At 45.8% G+C, this 18,821-nt stretch overlaps 1 protein-coding gene across 1 annotated transcript; it reads left to right on the top strand.

The window, feature by feature from the left end:
* The first annotated feature begins 9,674 nt into the window (after positions 1-9,674).
* Positions 9,675-12,237, top strand: tent5c (terminal nucleotidyltransferase 5C). Its single transcript, XM_070837756.1, has 2 exons — positions 9,675-9,814; positions 10,794-12,237. Exon 2 carries the CDS (start codon positions 10,816-10,818, stop codon positions 11,965-11,967), a length of 1,152 nt encoding a protein of 383 aa, XP_070693857.1. The 5' UTR covers positions 9,675-9,814; positions 10,794-10,815; the 3' UTR covers positions 11,968-12,237.
* The last annotated feature ends 6,584 nt before the right edge of the window (positions 12,238-18,821 follow it).

Genomic DNA, 18,821 nt, shown 5'->3' with positions numbered 1-18,821 from the left:
TTTCTTCCTCCTGTGAGAGCCAGACATCAAAAAAACGCCCTTAATGTCGCACAAATGACACCGAACAGTCTTTTTCACTGAGAGGAAGAACATCAAGTAGTGTTCAGGAGCAGCCTTTCCTCTCTGGGTCACAGTCGGTCCCAGAACTCCTTTTTATTATTCACTGATGCACATGATGAATTATTGGGGAAGTGGCTCTGCAGGGCAACATAAATCACAGCTGAGGAGAGGAGGAAGTGCAGCTTTCTCTTTTTAACTGCTGGCAGGAGCATCGCAGGAGTACAAATACAGTCGTGGAGCAGAGTTTGACCTTCAGACGGGGTTTGATCATGTAATAATGAGCATATGGAGGGGGCGGGGGGGGCAGTAGTGTGCCCTCTGATAACCAACAACAACTGAGTGATGTCAGAGAGCGCCGGGCTTTTTACCCTCCGACTGAGTCATCCTGAAAAACGGCACGTTTTCACCAGCAGACGTAGTGGAACCTTTAGTGTGTGTGTGTGTGTGTGTGTGTGTGTGTGTGTGTGTGTGTGTGTGTGTGTGTGTGTGTGTGTGTGTGTGTGTGTGTGTGTGTGTGTGTGTGTGTGTGTTTACATGTGCATGCATATCAATTGTGTTTGTGTGCCTCAGTGTGTGTTTAGTGCGTTAATGGTCAGGGCTGCCTACCCATCCGTGGCCTGGACACACTGAGTCACTCCTCAGGTGGCACGGCGCCTAAGAGAGGCAGGTGGTGGAGGATGAACACACACACACACACACTCAGAGCTCAGGTAGCCTGACCCATGTGCTCCGCCACAGCGAGGTGTTGGTTTGTGCAGGTTCACATCCCTAAACAGCAGCAGCACCGTAACGACCGCTCTGTGGGCTCCTCGGAGATGATTAATTCATTCAGGGGTCTGTCAGAGGGAGTCGCTCTGCTCCTGCTGGACAAACGGCTTTAATAAAAACACCCAATAGATGCACACAGGGATGTTCTGTCCTGTCCTGCCAACACGTTTACTACAGAAACCTACCAGCAAACACAGAACTAGAACCAGTCTGGACACCAGAGATGCTCATGACAGATGTTCATGTAAGACACATGATAGAATTACAACAGATGCTATTTGCACCCAGGTGTCAGTAGAAGCCTTTTTTATTCATATTTATTATTTCATCATCTTTTCCTAAACCCAACCAAGTCGTCGTGGTGCGTAAACCTGACCAAACTGGTAAGAATGATCGAGGAAAACTGAAATGTGACATAATTTACTGAAGATCTCCCACAGGTGCACTCTCTCAGGTGAAGGTCCTGGAGCTAAACCACTGAACCCCCCCACTGTGGCTCCTTTGTGTTTGCCACACAGCTGACGGCCTCTCTTAGCCTCCATGCTACTGCGTTAGCGCAGCAGCGTAGCCGAGTCTGTCGCTGGGCAGCAGCACTGACACCCACTCACACAGTAGTTCTTCACTGTCACCTTAAGAAAACCTTAAATGTGTTAACTTGTCTGTTTAGTGTGACTTTTCTCGTTGCTCGCCATAACAACTTAGCAAAGGTTAGCAACTAGTTGTAACAGCTCTGGTGTAGGTGGAGTAAGCTAGCAACATGTGTTTGTTAGCAGTTAGCGGGGTTAGCCGATTAGCTCAGAGGGTCGACAGACAAGACGTGGATGTGGATCCACATTGTTCCACCACCAGGTCTCCACTGGGCTGCACTCACTAATCATACATGAGCAGCAGAACATCATAACAAACCCACGGGAGGCGTTCAGGTGCTACTTTTTGGTATCGCAGTGGTGCCACATTCACTGTACTGTGACTATCACTTCAACAAGTTAGCCAACATGCTAATTTAGGAAATTCAGCATGCACATCCTGCCACAGTCACTCCAACAACAGTTCATAATACATATTATCAGAGAATCACCTGATCAGAGAAAAAGAGGAAGTACAACCCTTATCTCTGAGATGTTGAAGAGTAGAAGTATAAAGTTGGAAATACTCAAGTAAAGCTGCACCAAACCTGAGTAAATGTCCTTTGAATGCTGCTCTGCCTTGTTAGTAACATCATTAGTAAACCCTCTAGATCGGACAGCGCTACCAACACTGATGTCATCTCTCTGTTAGAAGTGTTAGCTGGTGTCTAAACCAGATGTGCTGAGTTCAGGTATGCTGTTAACATCTGGCTACTGGCTGTCAGTGTGTGAGACACCTGACACCCCGTGTTTAGTTTGAGGCTACACAAGTCAGTAGTTTTAAATCAACAGTAGATCGAGTGCTTGTGTGTGACGTTGAAAGGGATCTCTCTCGTAGATAATTATCGATCGACTCTCTCGGAGGCTTTTGGCATCTGTGAGCTCATTGTTTCAGACTTGAGATGACGTGTCTGCTGACTGGACATGTAAGGAAACCCTCTGTTTGCTAACACAGCCACAATGACGTCTTTACAACTCCACAAAATGGCCAAAAAAATGACTCCAGGATTAAGTTTCGACCTTTCTTGGAATGAGTGGAAGTCAATACAGAGTCCTGGTTGTTTCCTGGACAGGAGCGGCTCTTCAGAAACACATAATAAACCGTCTGTAACTCCTCACACTGTAATTCTGCTGCCTCCTGTCAACACAGACTAACTACCAACCCACCACATCCTCCAGCCATCTTTGTGTCCACCCCCCCACCACCACCAAATCTCCACTGCCTCTGATTATACAGTCACCAGATCATTAAAGGATCGCTTCGCCCAAATCACAAACAGACTGATTTCCTGACCAGTGGTGTCCAGTCATGCAGCTTAGGTCAACGGATGTTTGCTTTTTCCAGTTTTTCCATGTTTATCATGTTTAGGACACTCAAAAGCAGCTTTCCACGCTCTGAGCAGCACATTCATTCACCTCCATTGTTTCATAGAGACTTAAGTTTTAGACCAGAAGTTTAAAAACCAGAACAAATCTGTTGCTTGAAGGGTCAGCAGCCAAGAACAGGGAGGGTTTGGTTGTGACTGCAGTAGAAACTCTGAAGAATAAAGTTTCATCAGAACAAAAACCTTGGTATGATTTGGAAATCAAGCCCAACTTGTTGGAGGTAACACTGACTACAGCTTTCTTCTACAACCTTTCTTCTATATTTTCTGTATATGTGCAGTTATGACCATTTTAAACCAGCGTGTTATTATTTTTAGAAGTGTTAAAGTGGTCAGATCTGCTTCCACGTCCAAGCACAACAAAGCCATTAAGATAATAACTCTGCCTTCAGGCTCTTAAACCGTTACAGTAGATTTATTTCTGCAGAGGGTGTGTTACCTTCTCACTGCTCACAGCCCTGATATTTAAAACCTAACACACAGATGGACGTGATGCCGTCAGTGCAGCTGCTGACACGACTGTCCTCACACTTCTGTCGTGTTTCTGTCTGGATCATTTGATGTTTTGCTCCTCAGCTCCAGAGGGAAATCTTAAATATTACTGATATTTTAGACTGTTGTGATTCATCACAAAGTGCAGACCCATAAAGACACGGTTTGGTGTGGAAGGACTTGACTTACCTGCACAGTGACCTCAACCTCTTCCGAATCCTTTGGGGTGAACTGTGTCCGACCTCACTAATGCTTTTGTGGCTGAAAACCTCAAACCAGAAGAATGACGGATGTTAGAGCAGCAGATTAACGTCGTCCATTCAGAACGAGGCTGCCAGCAGCCACATGTGGGTGCAGTGTGTAGGCGTCCATATAGTTTTGGCCACATTATATACCAGCAGAGTTTGAGGAATACTTTCATTTAGGTGAAATTCAAGATTTCAAGGTGATAGTTTAAAGAGAGGTGGGTTCAGAGAGGATAGAATGATTTAATCAAAAACATGATCCACTGTTTTACAGACGTCTCTTTCACAAAAGGTCTTTTTTGACCCACTGGCATCATGTGATGGACCCCATTGTTGTGATTACACGGTTTACCACACTTCCTGGTTTCACTCGCCTCTCGTTTTTCACTCCACAGGCAGCTGCTGCAGATCTGCTAGAACAAGAAGTTTGAAAGCATCTCCATCACTTATAAGTCTCTGTGTGTGTGTGTGTGTGTGTCTGTCTGTCTGTCTGTGTGTGTGTCTGTGTGTGTGTCTGTGTGTGTGTGTGTGTGTCTGTGTGTGTGTCTGTGTCTGTCTGTGTGTGTGTCTGTCTGTCTGTGTGTGTCTGTGTCTGTGTCGTGTGTGTGTGTGTGTGTGTGTGTGTGTGTGTTGTGCTACTCCTAGAAAGTGGGGCAATGCAGTGACACTCTGTGTCGTAGAGGGAAACTCATCCATTTAAACAGCAAGTGGTGCTGAACACAGCACACAGTGTAGAATATGGGATCATATCACATGACCTTTATCAGCTGATGGAGATCTCCATCCTTACCCTCGACCTTTAATGCTCAGCCTGCACATGTGTGTGTACACACTCGGCTGCTTCCCCCGGTCAGTAACACACTCACCAGCGTTGGTTAACATCTGGAGTCGTGTTTCTTAAGAGAACTTATTCAGAAAATTGCGTAACAAAAGAGGACAGATGTTCAGGATGTGTGTCCAGAGAGATGGGGGAGTCTGTGTCACTCCTCCACCTGACATGTGGCGCTCTGCAAGCCAGAACAGCTCAGTGAGAGTTGCTTCTGCTTTCCACGCCCGTCCGCCCACTCGGGTCAACGTGCACCCAGACAGCTCAGTGGGCACCCTGAGGCCCGAGGTTCAGTCTAACAGAAGGGCCCGGTCCAGGACCAGGTCCAGAAACTATGCAGCTTGATTCTGTCTAAACCTGCCTGACCACATATTTAGTTCTGGAGCTGAGACATTTTACAGACGAAAAGTAAAACTTCTCAAGTGACGCCGTTTCGAAATGACCTCAAACACATCAGAGGTGTTTGAGTTACTTATGTCACTTCTACGAGTTTCACTTTAATATCAGTTTTAATGATATTAAAGGGTGATACACAGAGAGAGAGAGGGAGAGAGAGGGAGGAAACCCCCTTTCTGGTCTACAAATTTCCTATCAGTGCTGCTGCTGACACACTGATGTATATCCCACTGCCTCAGGGGCTCCCCTGCAACACACACACACACACACACACACTGTACAGCTCACATGGCTGCAGCGCCACACTGTCGATCGGTGGTTTCAGCTCACCTCATTGTTTCCTCACCCCGGGCACTCCCCCCTGAAAACAGCAGAAAACTCTTTTGCAAGAAACTGCATCTGTTCCCTTTAACCTGCAACCCTCCTTCTCATTGCCTCACTGTTTAGTGTGTGTGTGTGTGTGTGTGTGTGTGTGTGTGTGTGTGTGTGTGTGTGTGTGTGTGTGTGTGTGTGTGTGTGTGTGTGTGTGTGTATCTAAACACATCTCATCCCTTTTCCAGTGAAGCAGAAAACACACGTCAATCAGCTTAGAGAAGATACTGAGCTCAGCTTTAACAATCGTATTTGGAAACTGAAAAGAAAGAACCCTTTGACACAGAGGTGAGTCAAAGGTCCCTTTTTTTTTTGTATTGCACCATAAAAAATTGGCCAATTAAAGGGGATGCCTTCTATTTTTAAACCTTGGCCCTAGTTTCACATATTTTTGGTTTGGAGTGACTGGCAGGTACAAAACCTTCTGGAGTGGGTCCAGTAGATCAGCCCTGCCAGCAGTCCGGCTTTAACGGCTGTAATGTGATCCTTTGGGGAAATTGTGCCGACTCAGAGTACGTCCACTAAAGTGTTTAAAGTGCTCAGATTGTTATATACATTGTCTGACAGCATCATGGAAAGGATCCCTGCAGAGAGAGACCTGGAAGATCCTTTTGGTTTAACCAGAATAAGTTGTTGCGCAGCGCTATTCAGACCACCAGACTCCATTGAGAAAAACAGTAATTCTACTTTGCAGAACACGGGACTTGGTGCTCTACTGCTGCCTCGATCAGTTAGCTTGTTTGTGTTATTGTGTAATACACAAGTGATTGTGTTGAATATGAATTTAACCCTTTAAAACACCAAAGTCACACAATAACACAAACTAACAAAGTGATCCAGAAAGCAGTAGAGCAGCAACTCCTGTGTAAAATTACTGATTTTGTCAATGGAGTCTGGTGGCTTTGAACCGAGCAACATAACAGTTATATCTGGTTAAACCAAAAGGATCTTCCAGGTCTCTCTCTGTAGGGATCCTTTCCATAATGCTGTCACACACTTAGAGTAACAATCTGAGCCTGTCAGTGGATAAAGTGTGATTGTGCTTTAAATAAACGGACCGAGTGATCTACTAGATCAGAGATCTGTGCATAACGGATGGGGTTGTTGGTTAATGTGCTCACCAACATAAAGCAGGAGGGATTCGTACATCCGGGGCCTTCTGGGGGTGTTTTAACACTCATTATTGAGCAGAACAAATGAGCCTCCTCTCTGGCCCCTGCACTTATTGTAGCGCCACAATCTCATCCTTTTATTTCATACTTTGCTTTGTCTGCTTGCATGTTTTTATTAGTTTGGACCTGTTTAAAACAGTGAGGATACAGCAAGTGAGAGACAGGAAGAGAGGGTTTGAGAGCATTTGGACGTCCCTCATTAATAACAAAGAAAGGCAGCTTTCAGAATGATTAATTTTCTTAACGAGCTTGTTAAATTTTACACTTTGGAATTAATATACTTCATTTTGCAATAATTACCATTTGTTAAAAAGAGGAGCATTTTTTAGTTTTTTGTTTAAATGCAGCAATTTACTTGTTTTATGAAAATATGACGATGTAAAATGACATATAACCACTACTGTCAGCACCAAATGTGGTAGTTTTTGGATATATACTTAGATCTACATCTTATTCACACTAGTTAATCTGTTTGTCATGTTGTTCTCCACTGGCTGAGCTTTAATTCTTCCATAACCTGCTTTATGTTACACCGTATGCTAACGCTAAGCTACGTCACCGTTGTCTATTGAAGAAATCTTCTGTCTTCACAGTAAAATCTCCTCCACAAGGCGACGCTCTCTCTCTGTTTCAGGGAGATTCTCTGCTCTGTGACTCTGTTTTACTTTCCAAAGAATCGTCACACTCACACGAGCACCTTTTGTGGTTTCCTTACATCATTCATGTCTCAGTGAGGGAAGAGCTGACTTCCAGAGTTTGTCACGGGGGGGTTCGACAACGCAGCTGTGCTGTTTGTCAATGTATGAGTGTGTGTGTGTGTGTGCGCGCCAGGAAGAGCTTTACAGAGGAATGTTTAATGTCTTCTAGCGAATTGACTGAATGAAATAAAGTTTGTTCTGCAGAAATCGGAGGGAGAGTTTCCCCTGCTGGGTCGGTGGCATTCGCCCAGAGCAGATCTGCCTGCAGTGTTTCCTGTGTGCAGAGAGGCCTGTCAGGACCATCAGCAGCGGGGCCGAGGCTCTTCATTCTTCTGCTATTGAACAACAGCCTGTTCTCCCATTTCCAAAACATACCGCAAGCTTTTTACAGCCGCGGCTCAATGCACAGGACTCGGCATTAAACACTGAGCCACAGACTGCAGCTGTGCATGAGCACACTTAACCCATGAGGACCCACGCTGGCCTTTTACATATTCTGGAAATGTCCCTTTACAGCTTTATCCTTGAATTTAACTCCAGAAGTCCCTCAGTGACGGCTACTGAACTTCCTGGTGCAGTCATGTGACCCTGTGACCTTTTCCAAAATGGCAGTCTGCCTGATTAACACCTGAGACACAACCAGCTGATTATAAACAGCTTGTTTTGGTTATTTAAAGGTGAGTTTCAGACAATTTAACAGCTCTAATCCTGTCCTAGATTATATGAACCTGTCTGGACTGTATTTTATGAAAAAAACAATATGAAACAGCTTCTAGAAATAATGCTGTGACATATATTTAACGTTTCAGATCTTGGACAGTCAGGGTAGGTTTTATGTCCCCCATAGTTTTACTTGAAGGAGAAAAGGGTTCTTATGGGTTGAACAGGAGGATGCAGTGATTATTGCTTTAGTAGTTCCGGTGCAGGTAATCTTTGGTGTCCTGGTTTACACATCACACAACATCCTTTTGGTTTAACCAGAATTACATGTAACATCACTCGGTCTAAAGCCACCAGACTCCATTGACAAAAGTGGCAATTTTACCGTGCAGATCACGGGAGTGGCTGCTCCACTGCTGCTTCAATCTGTTAGTCTGTTTGTTTAATTGTGTGTTACATTACTAATTGTGTTGTATATGAACTAACCCTTTAAAACACCAAAGTCATATAATAACACAAAGAAACTATCTGATCAAGACAGTGGTAGACAAACAACTCCTGTGTAAAATTACCGATTTTCTCAATGGAGTCTGGTTGATTTGAACTGAGCAATATTTCTGGTTTTCTACCAAGATGTAATCTAAATAAAACAGTATTCGATAGAAGCTGGGTGATGTCAGGCTACAACACTGTAAGATTACCAAATATTTTCACCGAAATATAGTCTATGTGTTAGTGTGGAAAAAGGTTGTTAGAGACAAGTGGAAGTTATATGGACACACAATCAGTTGCCAGTTTATTAGGTACACCTAGCAAACCCTAATGCTGTCTGTACAACTGCTAATGTTCAGTTTGGGTTAAAACTGAATTAAAAGTGCTGTACTTGAACTTTAAGATCAAGTTAAAGACTGGTTTGTGGGGGCTTTTTATACTTTTTATCCTGTCTTCATTTCCCTTCAAGGGAAGAGGAAATATTAGAATGAGCTTTTTAGGCCTTTTAATAAACTTTTGTATTCACTTTAATGTCTGTGTGTGTGCTCCTCATCTTTATTTAGATGTTTGTACAATTTTGGAGCAACATAACACACCAACACACAACACTACAGGGGAAATCATCGTTATTTAAAACGTTATTTATTGTTTCTATGTCTTCATTCTGACTGGTGGGAAGAAAACAGCCAAAATACACATTTAGGTTCACTTTGTCTCTCTGTGTCTGCAGATTTCTTTTTAAAATCACATCTTTAAAGGCGGTTTTCTCAAAACTAGTTTGTTTTTTTTCTCACTCTGAGCCTCAAATCTCCACTTTTCCTTTTCTATATTCTAACCCTAACCCTAACATTGCGAAAGTTGTTTTTCCTTTCATTTAAATGAGTGTTGACAGTGTTTTCTGGTTTATGTAGTGATAAAAAAACAAATGTTAAAACCTTTGGCTCTAAAATGTCTGTTTTGTTCTAGACATTTATGCAAATTAATGCATAAATAACTAGAAAAATGTCTAATTTTGCATATTTAAACATTAAATTCCAGAAACATGTAATAAAAACCAAACCAAGTGCCCCAGAGTGGGTGATGAACTGGTGATGAACTGGTGCAGCTTCATGGTGACACCTGTTTACCTGTGGAGTCTTTTAAACAGCCTCACAACCGGTTACTTGGCAACGCAAAAACCTCGTCGACCAATCAGAAGCTCCGCTCGGCGCATTGATACAACAATCAAACCGGGACGAATTTGCGGCTTCATGATCTGCTTATGATGAAAGTTGGACTTTTTTGTTTTGCTTTAATCCCGCCACGTTTTTTGTGAGTGATTTTTTTTTTTATGCCGTAAAATCCACGCTGTCGCACGGGCAGGAGTGGGGAAGGGGTGGGGGACTGTGTCGTGCCACGGCGGTACATCTGTTTCCGTGGGTCGTGCTTCGGCTTTATAAAACAGGCGTGTCTCCGCCGAGCGGAGCGGTTCAAACACTGACTTTCCTGCGGCTGCGTCGCGTGTGTGCGTCTCTCTCTGTGTCAAGGCGGTGGATTATGTGGAGGTGTCTGCTGCACCAGTCCCCGAACTAACAGCCTCTCTATCCGACCGTGAATGCGTCCAGAGCCCGCTTTTGGAAAATGTACGTACTTAGTTTTTCGTCATGTAAAACTCATGTGAAAGTGTTCGTGTCGGAGTTTAGCAGCCTAGTTGTGTGTGTGTGAGTGTGTGTGTGTGTGTGTTGGGGGGTAAAGTAGTGTCAGTTTATCGCTAAATTAAAGTTTACGATTAAAAAAAAAAACCGTGACATCAGCTCTGATGTTCCAGCGTAGCGTTAAAACGGACTTTTATTTTGTTTTAAACTCCCAGTACGTAACTTTTATTTATTTATTTATTTGTTTGTTTTCTAATATAGAGAGTTTGCTCGTCATCTGAAGTGACACGGAGCCAAGTTTAACGTTATCTAACTTTAGCTAGCACCAGGCTCCGCCGCTCCTCTAATAACGTTAACAGTTAGCAGCTAGCACCGAGTGGAGTTAGCTCTTATTACCGTTAGCTTTGAAAACTCAAGTGTGGCCGGATAAGTTTGACGGGTGGTTCACTGGGGGGGGTTTGGGCGAAACGTGTGCGGCGATAGCTCGTGTCGCCGCGGCTGGTTTTGGGCTGTGGGCGCCGCTGTTTGTGTCGCAGAGCCGCGGCTGTAGTGCTCTTTAAGCTAGCTCGGTGTTTGTCTCTCAGCGCTTCTGGAATAAAAGCCTCGCGTGGTAGCTGTTCTAGAACGCTGCCTCACTCACGAGCCCTTTGACTGTGTGTGTGTGTGTGTGTGTGTGTGTGTGTGTGTGTGTGTGTGTGTGTGTGTGTGTGTGTGTGTGTGTGTGTAGAGGTGTGTGTGTGAGCGAGCAGGTTGTCTCGTGCTCATGTTCTGCTGAATGGATCATGATGCGGGTGCTGTTTCATTTAAAGCAGATTTGATTTATTTCCATTTTTTTAAAATTTATTTTCTATTTTATGGTTGTTTTGATGTCCACTGCTTTGTGTCAGTATTTTGTGTTCTTATGGGGGAAAAAAAAAAAAGGGTAAAAATGGCCATAACTCACATGTTTTGTCTCTCCTGCCTGTAGCTGATCTGAGCTTTGTGAGAAGATGGATAACAAGGAGGAATCAAAGAGTTGTTCCGTCAGCGCCCTGACCTGGGAGCAGGTGAACCGGCTGAATGAGGTCCTGACGGAGGTCGTACCCGTTCATGGACGGGGGAACTTCCCCACCTTGGAAGTGCGGCTGAAAGACATTGTGGCGCGGGTGCGCTCCCGCCTGGAGCTGCGTGGCATCGGCGTGAAGGACGTACGTCTCAACGGCTCCACGGCCAGCCACGTGCTGGTGCAGGACATTGGCTGGAGCTACAAGGACCTTGATGTCATCTTCAGGGTGGACCTGCCGCACGAGGCAGAGTTCAGGCTCATTAAGGACGTGGTGTTGGGCACCCTGCTGGACTTTCTGCCCGAGGGTGTGAACAAAGAGAAAATTACACCCATGACTCTCAAAGAGGCTTACGTCCAGAAGCTGGTGAAGGTCAACACGGAGCAGGACCGCTGGAGCCTCATCTCCCTCTCCAACAATAACGGCCGCAACGTGGAGCTCAAGTTTGTGGATTCAATACGCCGGCAGTTTGAGTTCAGCGTGGACTCCTTTCAGATTGTGCTGGACTCCATGCTTTCCTACTACGAGCTGGCAAAGACGCCCATGTCGCAGGCCTTTCACCCCACGGTGAGTGGGGAGAGCGTGTACGGGGACTTCAGCGCGGCACTCAGCCACCTGAGGAACAAGCTAATCGCCACCAAGCGGCCCGAGGAGATCCGAGGTGGCGGCCTGCTGAAATACTGCAATCTGCTGGTGCGGGACTTCCGGCCCGCCAGCGAGGAGGAGTTCAAGGGCCTGGAGCGCTACATGTGCTCGCGCTTCTTCATCGACTTCCCCGACATTGGCGAGCAGCAGCGCAAGGTGGAGGCCTACCTGCAGAGCCACTTCATTGGCGAGGAGAAGAGCAAGTACGACTACCTCATGATCCTGCGGCGAGTGGTCAACGAGAGCACCGTGTGCCTCATGGGCCACGAGCGGCGGCAGACCCTCCACCTCATCTCACTGATGGCCTTCCGGGTGCTGGCGGAGCAGAACGCCATCCCCGACGCGTCCTGCGTCACCTGCTACTACCAGCCGGCGCCTTACGTCCGCGACCACAACTTCAGCAACTACTATGTGGCCAACCAGAACATTCCAACATGGCTGCCATGTAACTGACAAAACAACCAAGTGGACGGATGTACAAGAGGACACCGCTGCTGCTGCTTTTGAGAAGAGGGAAGGAATTTAAAGAAGAAGAAAAAAGAAAAAAACTCCCCCAAAAAATGAATATTGAGGCAATAAATGCTATGTTCCTCTCAAGGCACAATTATATTTAAGTGGACAGGTGTTTTGCTTTGTTTTTTGGAATCCTTTCTCATTCCTTATCTACAAAGATGTCAAGGTCATTGATTAGAAAGTGATATTTTTAAGTGTTTAGATTTTTTTTTCTTTTCCTCATCATGTTTGGTTGTCTCCCTGTGTATCAACCTTATTCATAAGGAAGTTGTGTTTTGTGCCTTATCCTCCAGGTTTACCCCCCAATAATTTAAGTATGGGCTATTTTTTGAAGAAAGGGAAGAGGAAAATGTCATAGCCTTAAATTTGGTTTTCTCCTGTGATTTAAAAAGGAAAAAAAAAAAAAAAAATGTGAAAAGGCAGAAAAAAAAAACAGAAAATATTGAAAAATAGTATTATTGGGGAAGGGGTAATATAAAAGGTGATGGCCAACAAAAAAAAAGAGCACCAGTGTTAAAATTAAGTTCACTGGGGAGGTAAGAAAGGTGGCGCACCAATAACTTAAACGAAGGGGAAGCGAGAGGAGTCAATTTGTTTTAATTCATCTTGACATGTAAATATCTCTCAGACATTTGTGCTCTCCCTAATATGCCGGCAGTGCCTGTGATTTGTAAACAATGCAAGAGAAAATGTGTGTATTTTTATTTTTCCACTGTGAATTTCAGTGTAGGACGAGCTCTCCCCTCCTCCCCCATCTGTCCGGGTTACTCAGCCCTGTACTTTTTAAGTGGAGACCAGCTTGGAGTAGAAATCTGCAGAGAGACAGTTCAGGCTTCAGATAGACGGGCTGCTTTTGTCTCTGAGGACTTTATTCTTCCCTGTTTTGTTTGTTTTTTCTTTTTTGAAGTCTCTTCCAAAGCCTCACCGGTGACCTCCACATGTCACGGCCCTCTGCCGCCTCACAGGACAGGACAGAGTGGACGTGGGCCCGTTGAGAGAATGCCGCTGGCCTCGCTGCCTGGGAGCGTTGGAGTGACGGGCCGACTGGTCGTCCCTTCCCTTAAAAGGAGCAGCACATGGTGGGCCCGCTGGGTCGTCCCTCACAGCCATTGCAGGCTCGACAGCCAGCAGCCCCGAAATGGGATCCTCCCCTGACGCAGCTCAGCCACTGGCTCTCGTTCTCCAGGCCAGCTATAATTATCCCTTTTTACTCTTCCCCCGGGGGGGAGGTACCTCGGAAGCAGGGACCCGGGGATGGGTGTGAGCGAGCAGCAGCGGCAGCAGCGGCGGCAGCCCTGCCACCTTACATGTGTGGGAGCTGAGTCACTTCCTGTCCTCTCCTATCCGGCGCCTGCTGGCACCACGCGGTGTATGAACCCCTTTTGTGGTCATGGAGGACAGGCACCAGAGCTGGTATGTGAAGAGAAACGCCAACATGTCTGCCGCTCCGACACTGCCCCCCCCCCCTCTTTTCAGACTTGGGTTTGATTTATCTTGGAAGCTACAACTGACTGTCCCCCCCCAAACCCCTGAGCCAGCTGTGACGGAGTCCCCCTCTCCTCCCCCGAAAGTATGAACTTCTATTTCTAGCCGAGCCTATTATTAGCAGATAATTTAGAAACCATGCCGTGTGGCACGACTGGAGGATGGCCTAAGCTGTGACTTGAACTTCCTGTCTCTCCAGGTTTGACTTCCTATAAAGTGGCAGCTGCCGTACGTCTGTTTCCCTCTGAAACGTCGCTTATTGCTGCCGCTGCTCGTCTCACTGCAGCTCGTGTTTACACCTGATAACCGGGAGCGTCTCTTATCTGGCGCGCCGGCAGCTCGCGGCTGGTTAGAGGATTGTCAGAGGAAGGTCAGCGCGGCCTCCCCTGCAGGTCATGCCCGGGGTCGGGCCGCGTCCTGCTGGCTCAGCTGCTGGACTGCCACAGTCTTTTTAACAAGCGAGGTGCCACACGCCGTCTCGCTCCGGACCAAAGTCTGCTTTACAACCAGCAACTGAAGCACTCAAGTGCCTTTTGACATTTTGGAGAGTGATTTAGCTTTTTAAAGGGTTTTTTTAATGGTGATCAGGAGGGTGAGGGTTAGCATTTCTTCTTTTCACCCCCTCCACCCTGTGAAACTTGGCTGACACAGGACTGTCCTACATGTTTGGTTGGGGAGCAAAATCATTTTTGTTTGAATTTGAAATTTGAGTTTTTGGTATTTTATTTTTCTTTTTATGATGTTTTCCCCCTTTTTTAGTTTCTTTTTTTCCTTCGTTTCAGTCCCAAACCATATTTTCCCTTCAAACCCGTCTGTCTAGTCATTCCTGTCTCAGCCCTTTCTTTTTATTCCCCTTTTTTCTTTTCCTACAAGCGTTGGCCTCGTTGTCACCGGCAGCCGAGCCGACTTCAGTCTCGCCTGAACGCCTCCTGCCATCCAACCTTTGATTCGTCCTTTAATTTCTGAGCAGGAGTTCTGTATTCACAAGTTAACGGGCTGCCCAGCACAGTCGGAGCCACCTGCTCCAAAGCAACCTGGCTGACGTAGTTCTGCCCACAGTTTTGTCCCCATCCAAACCAAAGCAATACCTTAAGTGCACTGAGGAGCCATACTGTGGCACAGTAGCTGGAGGTCACCCAGCAGAGACCCCATACCAACAGAAGCACTTTAAAGAGGCCTTGTTTTAACCCAGCCACCTGAGAGGAATGTAAATAAGCTAATGTGGTCAGTTGCTGGAGGGAGTTGAGCTGGTTCTCAGGGACATCATGTGTTTTTGAGGGCTTTGTTTTGTCCCCTTTTTCGTTTTGTTTTGGGAGGGGAAACTGGTGTAATCAGTCCTCGACACTGAGACCCCCCCTCCTGATGCTCCTCTCTATATTAAATGTAACTGACTGTCCTCTTCTCACCCAGACGACGGGCACCTGTCAGTAGATCGTGCCTGAAGGTGGAGGTGGCCTGCAGACTTCGGCCTGCTGCAGCCTGACTGCTTTTATCTGTGCATCCGTTTGCTCTGAACCCTTATCATCACCCCCCCCCCCGTAGTTTTAGTGCCAGCAGCCGGATTCTTCGGCAAACTCCCGGCCCTGAGATGGTCTTTGCCTGGTTTGAAAGCCAGGGAACGAAACACTGATAGCCTGTCGGTGCGTCTCCTCTCAGTGATGGTAAACGGGTTCATCAAAGCGTGGAAGCCAGCGGTCCGGTTCGGCTGCTGCTCAGTCGCAGGCTGAAGTCTGCAGCCGTGTGTCGAGGACTCGCCCCCCCTCCCCTCCCCCCCTTTGAGTCTCGGGCTTCTTGTTGACGATGCCACAATGAGCATTTTCTAGCCCGTCGATCCTGAACGCAGCTTGAGTCGCCCCCTCCTTCACGTGTCTTATTGTGGCCTTTTTCCTGACTGAAAACGTGTGCCCGTTAATGAAAGCTTCACCCCCCACCACCAGATCAGGGTGGGGGGGGCGGCAGGGCTCGTGCTTTCGTCAGGGTCGACGTCTGGATGTCGACGTGTGAAGAAGAACGATGTGGAAAAAGAAAAAGAAAAAAAAAAAAAAAAGAATGAAGTGTATTTTGCCTTTGTTGTGTTTTGGCCCCACTTTTCTTCTCTGCTGTAAACTTGTCAGTGTTATTGATCACGTCGCCTCTCACTCGCCCTGCCTGTGGTCGTCCGACTCGTTTGAGTATTAGTACAGCGTGTTTTTTAATTTCTGACACCTGTAGATGTGTTCTTTGCTGGAGAGGGTGCAGAGGAAGCTGTGGATTAGATATTTAGTGGTTACGCTTGTCTTGGAGAACAAGTCTTACACCACAGGAATGTGTCGGAGCTCCTCCGCTTTCCACATGAAGAGTTGTGAATTATTATTATTATTTTTTTTGCAGCAGCAGCAGATTTGTGTTCCCGTTGATGCGTGGAGGTGTGAGTGCTTGTTTGCATGTGTGTATGAAAGGATGTTTAAAAAGTGGGGAAAAAACATGAAATTTGTCGCACTATATATTTTTTTGGAAATAGTTAATGCAAAAAGAGCTTTTCTGTCAGCTTCGTGATTGTGACGATGAGTTTGATGGTTACAACCATTATACTATTTCATTTTTCAGCACTTTTACCTCACTTGAGTTTTTCCTTTGGATGGAAATGTACATGTACATCAGGAAAATGTGTTTGAAGAGGAAATAATGAATAAAGAGTATTAAATGCAATGTTTTTCTCCACCTGTTTCTGATCTCGCTGGCTCTCACAGGTTCACCCCAAACTGACATTTTTAAGGGATTTATCTGTGAAATGTTTATTTCTGGGAGTTAATCTGCTATTTCCTGTTTAAATTCAAACGTGCCTCCCAACACCAGACCTGTCGAACCAAAACAGGCAGTTTGAATGTAAACATTTTCAGAACTTAACTTCATGTCCACCATCTTGTTAAAAGCCACATCAGTAGAAAGAACTGAAATCTTGTGAATCTTGGTGATTATTTAAAAAAAAAAAAAAAAACGGCTAAACAAAACTCTAGAAAAGTTGATGTTTATTGCAAATTTATTCCTTTACTGTATTTTACTTCCCCCCCCCCCCTCCAGGACCAGAGTGCGACAAGTTCTGTATCCACGCGAGCCCCCCCAGTCTGTGGAGATGGGACCATAGCACAGTCCAGAGGAGGTGGGGTGTTGATTTCCATTAATACACCAACTCACTAAGCTGTTCTGAAGGGTTATAAAGGTGCTGTGGTGCATGTGAATGTATCCTGAGTTCAAAGTGAAACACAGTTTTTGGACTCGTTTCAGTGGAGCGCCCCCACCTACTCTAAAGAATGGGCAGCAAACAGGCTGTTATGGCTGTAGTGTAATCCTCAGGGTCATTGCACCAGGTCAAAGCACTGCCACGAAAAGAGAGAGTGCTATTCAAATACACCAGACTCCATTGAAAAAAACCAAATTTTTATCTCACTGAGCCTGGGAGTTGCTGGTCTACTGCTGCCTTGATCAGTTTGTTAGTTTGTGTTGCTGTGTGACTTTAGTGTTATAAAGGCTTAGTTTGTAACCAACACAATTACTACTACTATTACAATTAACTGAATGAGACAGAGGAAGAGCAGTAACTCTTGTGTAAAATTACTGTTTTTGTGAATGGAGTCTGGCGGCTTTGAACCAAGTTATTGAACGGCTAAACCAAAAGGATCTTCCAGGTCTCTTTCTGTAGGGATCCTTTCCATGATGCCTCAAAGGATTATGTTACAGCTCATTTGCTGCCCAGCTGAGGCGATCTACTGGACCAGTTCCAATACTTTTAAACCCCAAAACAAAGACATCCCAGGTTTAAAAACACAGGAGTGATCCTTTAACGCGTGTCCTGCACACTTCTTCACTTCAGTCTTGTGGGCATCCCGACGGTGGCTTTAACCAGAAATGTTTTCCGTCTCCATCACTTGGGGAAGCGGTTAGTGGGGAGGTCAGTCAGCTCAGAGTCCTGTTCCTGCTGATCTGAGCACAGTGGAAAACAGTCCCCCCCCCTGCCAGAGTTTTTATTGGATAATAAAAGTGTGGTCGTCGCTTTTGTGAACATGGTGTGTTTAGGAGTTCTTCATAGTATTTAAGCCCGTCAGCTTCACCATACGTTTATATCTGCACACTGAGTCATTGTGTAGAACCGAACCAGAAGAAGAGGCTTCAGCTGCCAGTGGACGTCTCGTTAATTATTGATGTCTCCTCTTGCTCGTGTGCTCATACTCATCCATCCACTGATGCAGGCCGCCGATGCTGGTTGTCTGCCATGTCATGTTCTGTGTAGACAGGAAGCCGTCCTCCTCCTCCTCCTCTCTCCTCCACCTCCCTCCAGCCCTGAGTCACCGGCCTCCATTCATAAAACATATTGACTTATCAGCAGGGAATGACTCACCGTGCAGGCGAAGGTGACGCAGCCTCCACCAACCTCTTTTTCCATTCCCCTCCATCCGCATGCTGATGCTACTATACAGACCTTTAATTTTCCTCAAGCCTCACTTCATCCTCCTCCTCCTCCTCCTCCTCCTCCTCCTCCTCCTCTCTCTGCTGTGGTTTCATGTGAATAATAACAGTTAACTTCTTATCTTCCATCTTCTAGAGAGAGTTCCCCCTTAGATTGTGAAATGCAGTTTAAAGCCTGCATCCTTGAGCCGCCGTCACGGTCTCTTTAACAACGCTGCAGCTGGACCAGTCACCTGAAAACGCTCTTATCCCAAAGCACAAGTTGTGTTTCCTTTAACTTGCAAAGCAGCACCTGGTCCCTCGGTGCCTCTGACTGTCTGCTGGAGCTGCAGGCGGCGGACATCTGAATGTTTTTTGTGAAACTCAGCGAGCAACTTTTTTCATCACATTCACGTCCTGAACACCTTTGATGAGCTGTCCGATGAACTGCAGCATCATCTGTGTGTGTGTGTGTGTGTGTGTGTGTGTGTGTGTGTTTTTACAGAGTCTTTATCTTTTGAGATTCAGCAGCATCTTTTTACCACTGTGGGTTGTCCCTCTGAATCTATTATACTATACCACTATATATCTTCCTTTAAATCAGTTTGGAAAGATGGAGCCACTGGTAAGAGGTTAACTTAAAGTTAAGGGTTAAGGCTGTTTTTTCAGCTCCTAAACTCTAAATGTTCCTCTAAGGTTGTCAATAACTACTCAAACTACTTTTTAAATGTTATTAGGAAATATGGACTCAAATGTGCTAAAGTCTGTTTATTCACTGTGTGAAACATTCTTTATTAAGATCCTTAGAGGTCTTTGCTGTCGTTGCTGAACACAAACTCAAGTGGATGAGTTGGTTCTTGATTGAGCCGTTTACTTAAAGGAGCTTT

Source organism: Pempheris klunzingeri, chromosome 10, assembly GCF_042242105.1.
Source record: "Pempheris klunzingeri isolate RE-2024b chromosome 10, fPemKlu1.hap1, whole genome shotgun sequence".
Lineage (NCBI taxonomy): Eukaryota > Metazoa > Chordata > Actinopteri > Acropomatiformes > Pempheridae > Pempheris > Pempheris klunzingeri.
This window is presented reverse-complemented; position numbering and strand designations above follow the sequence as displayed.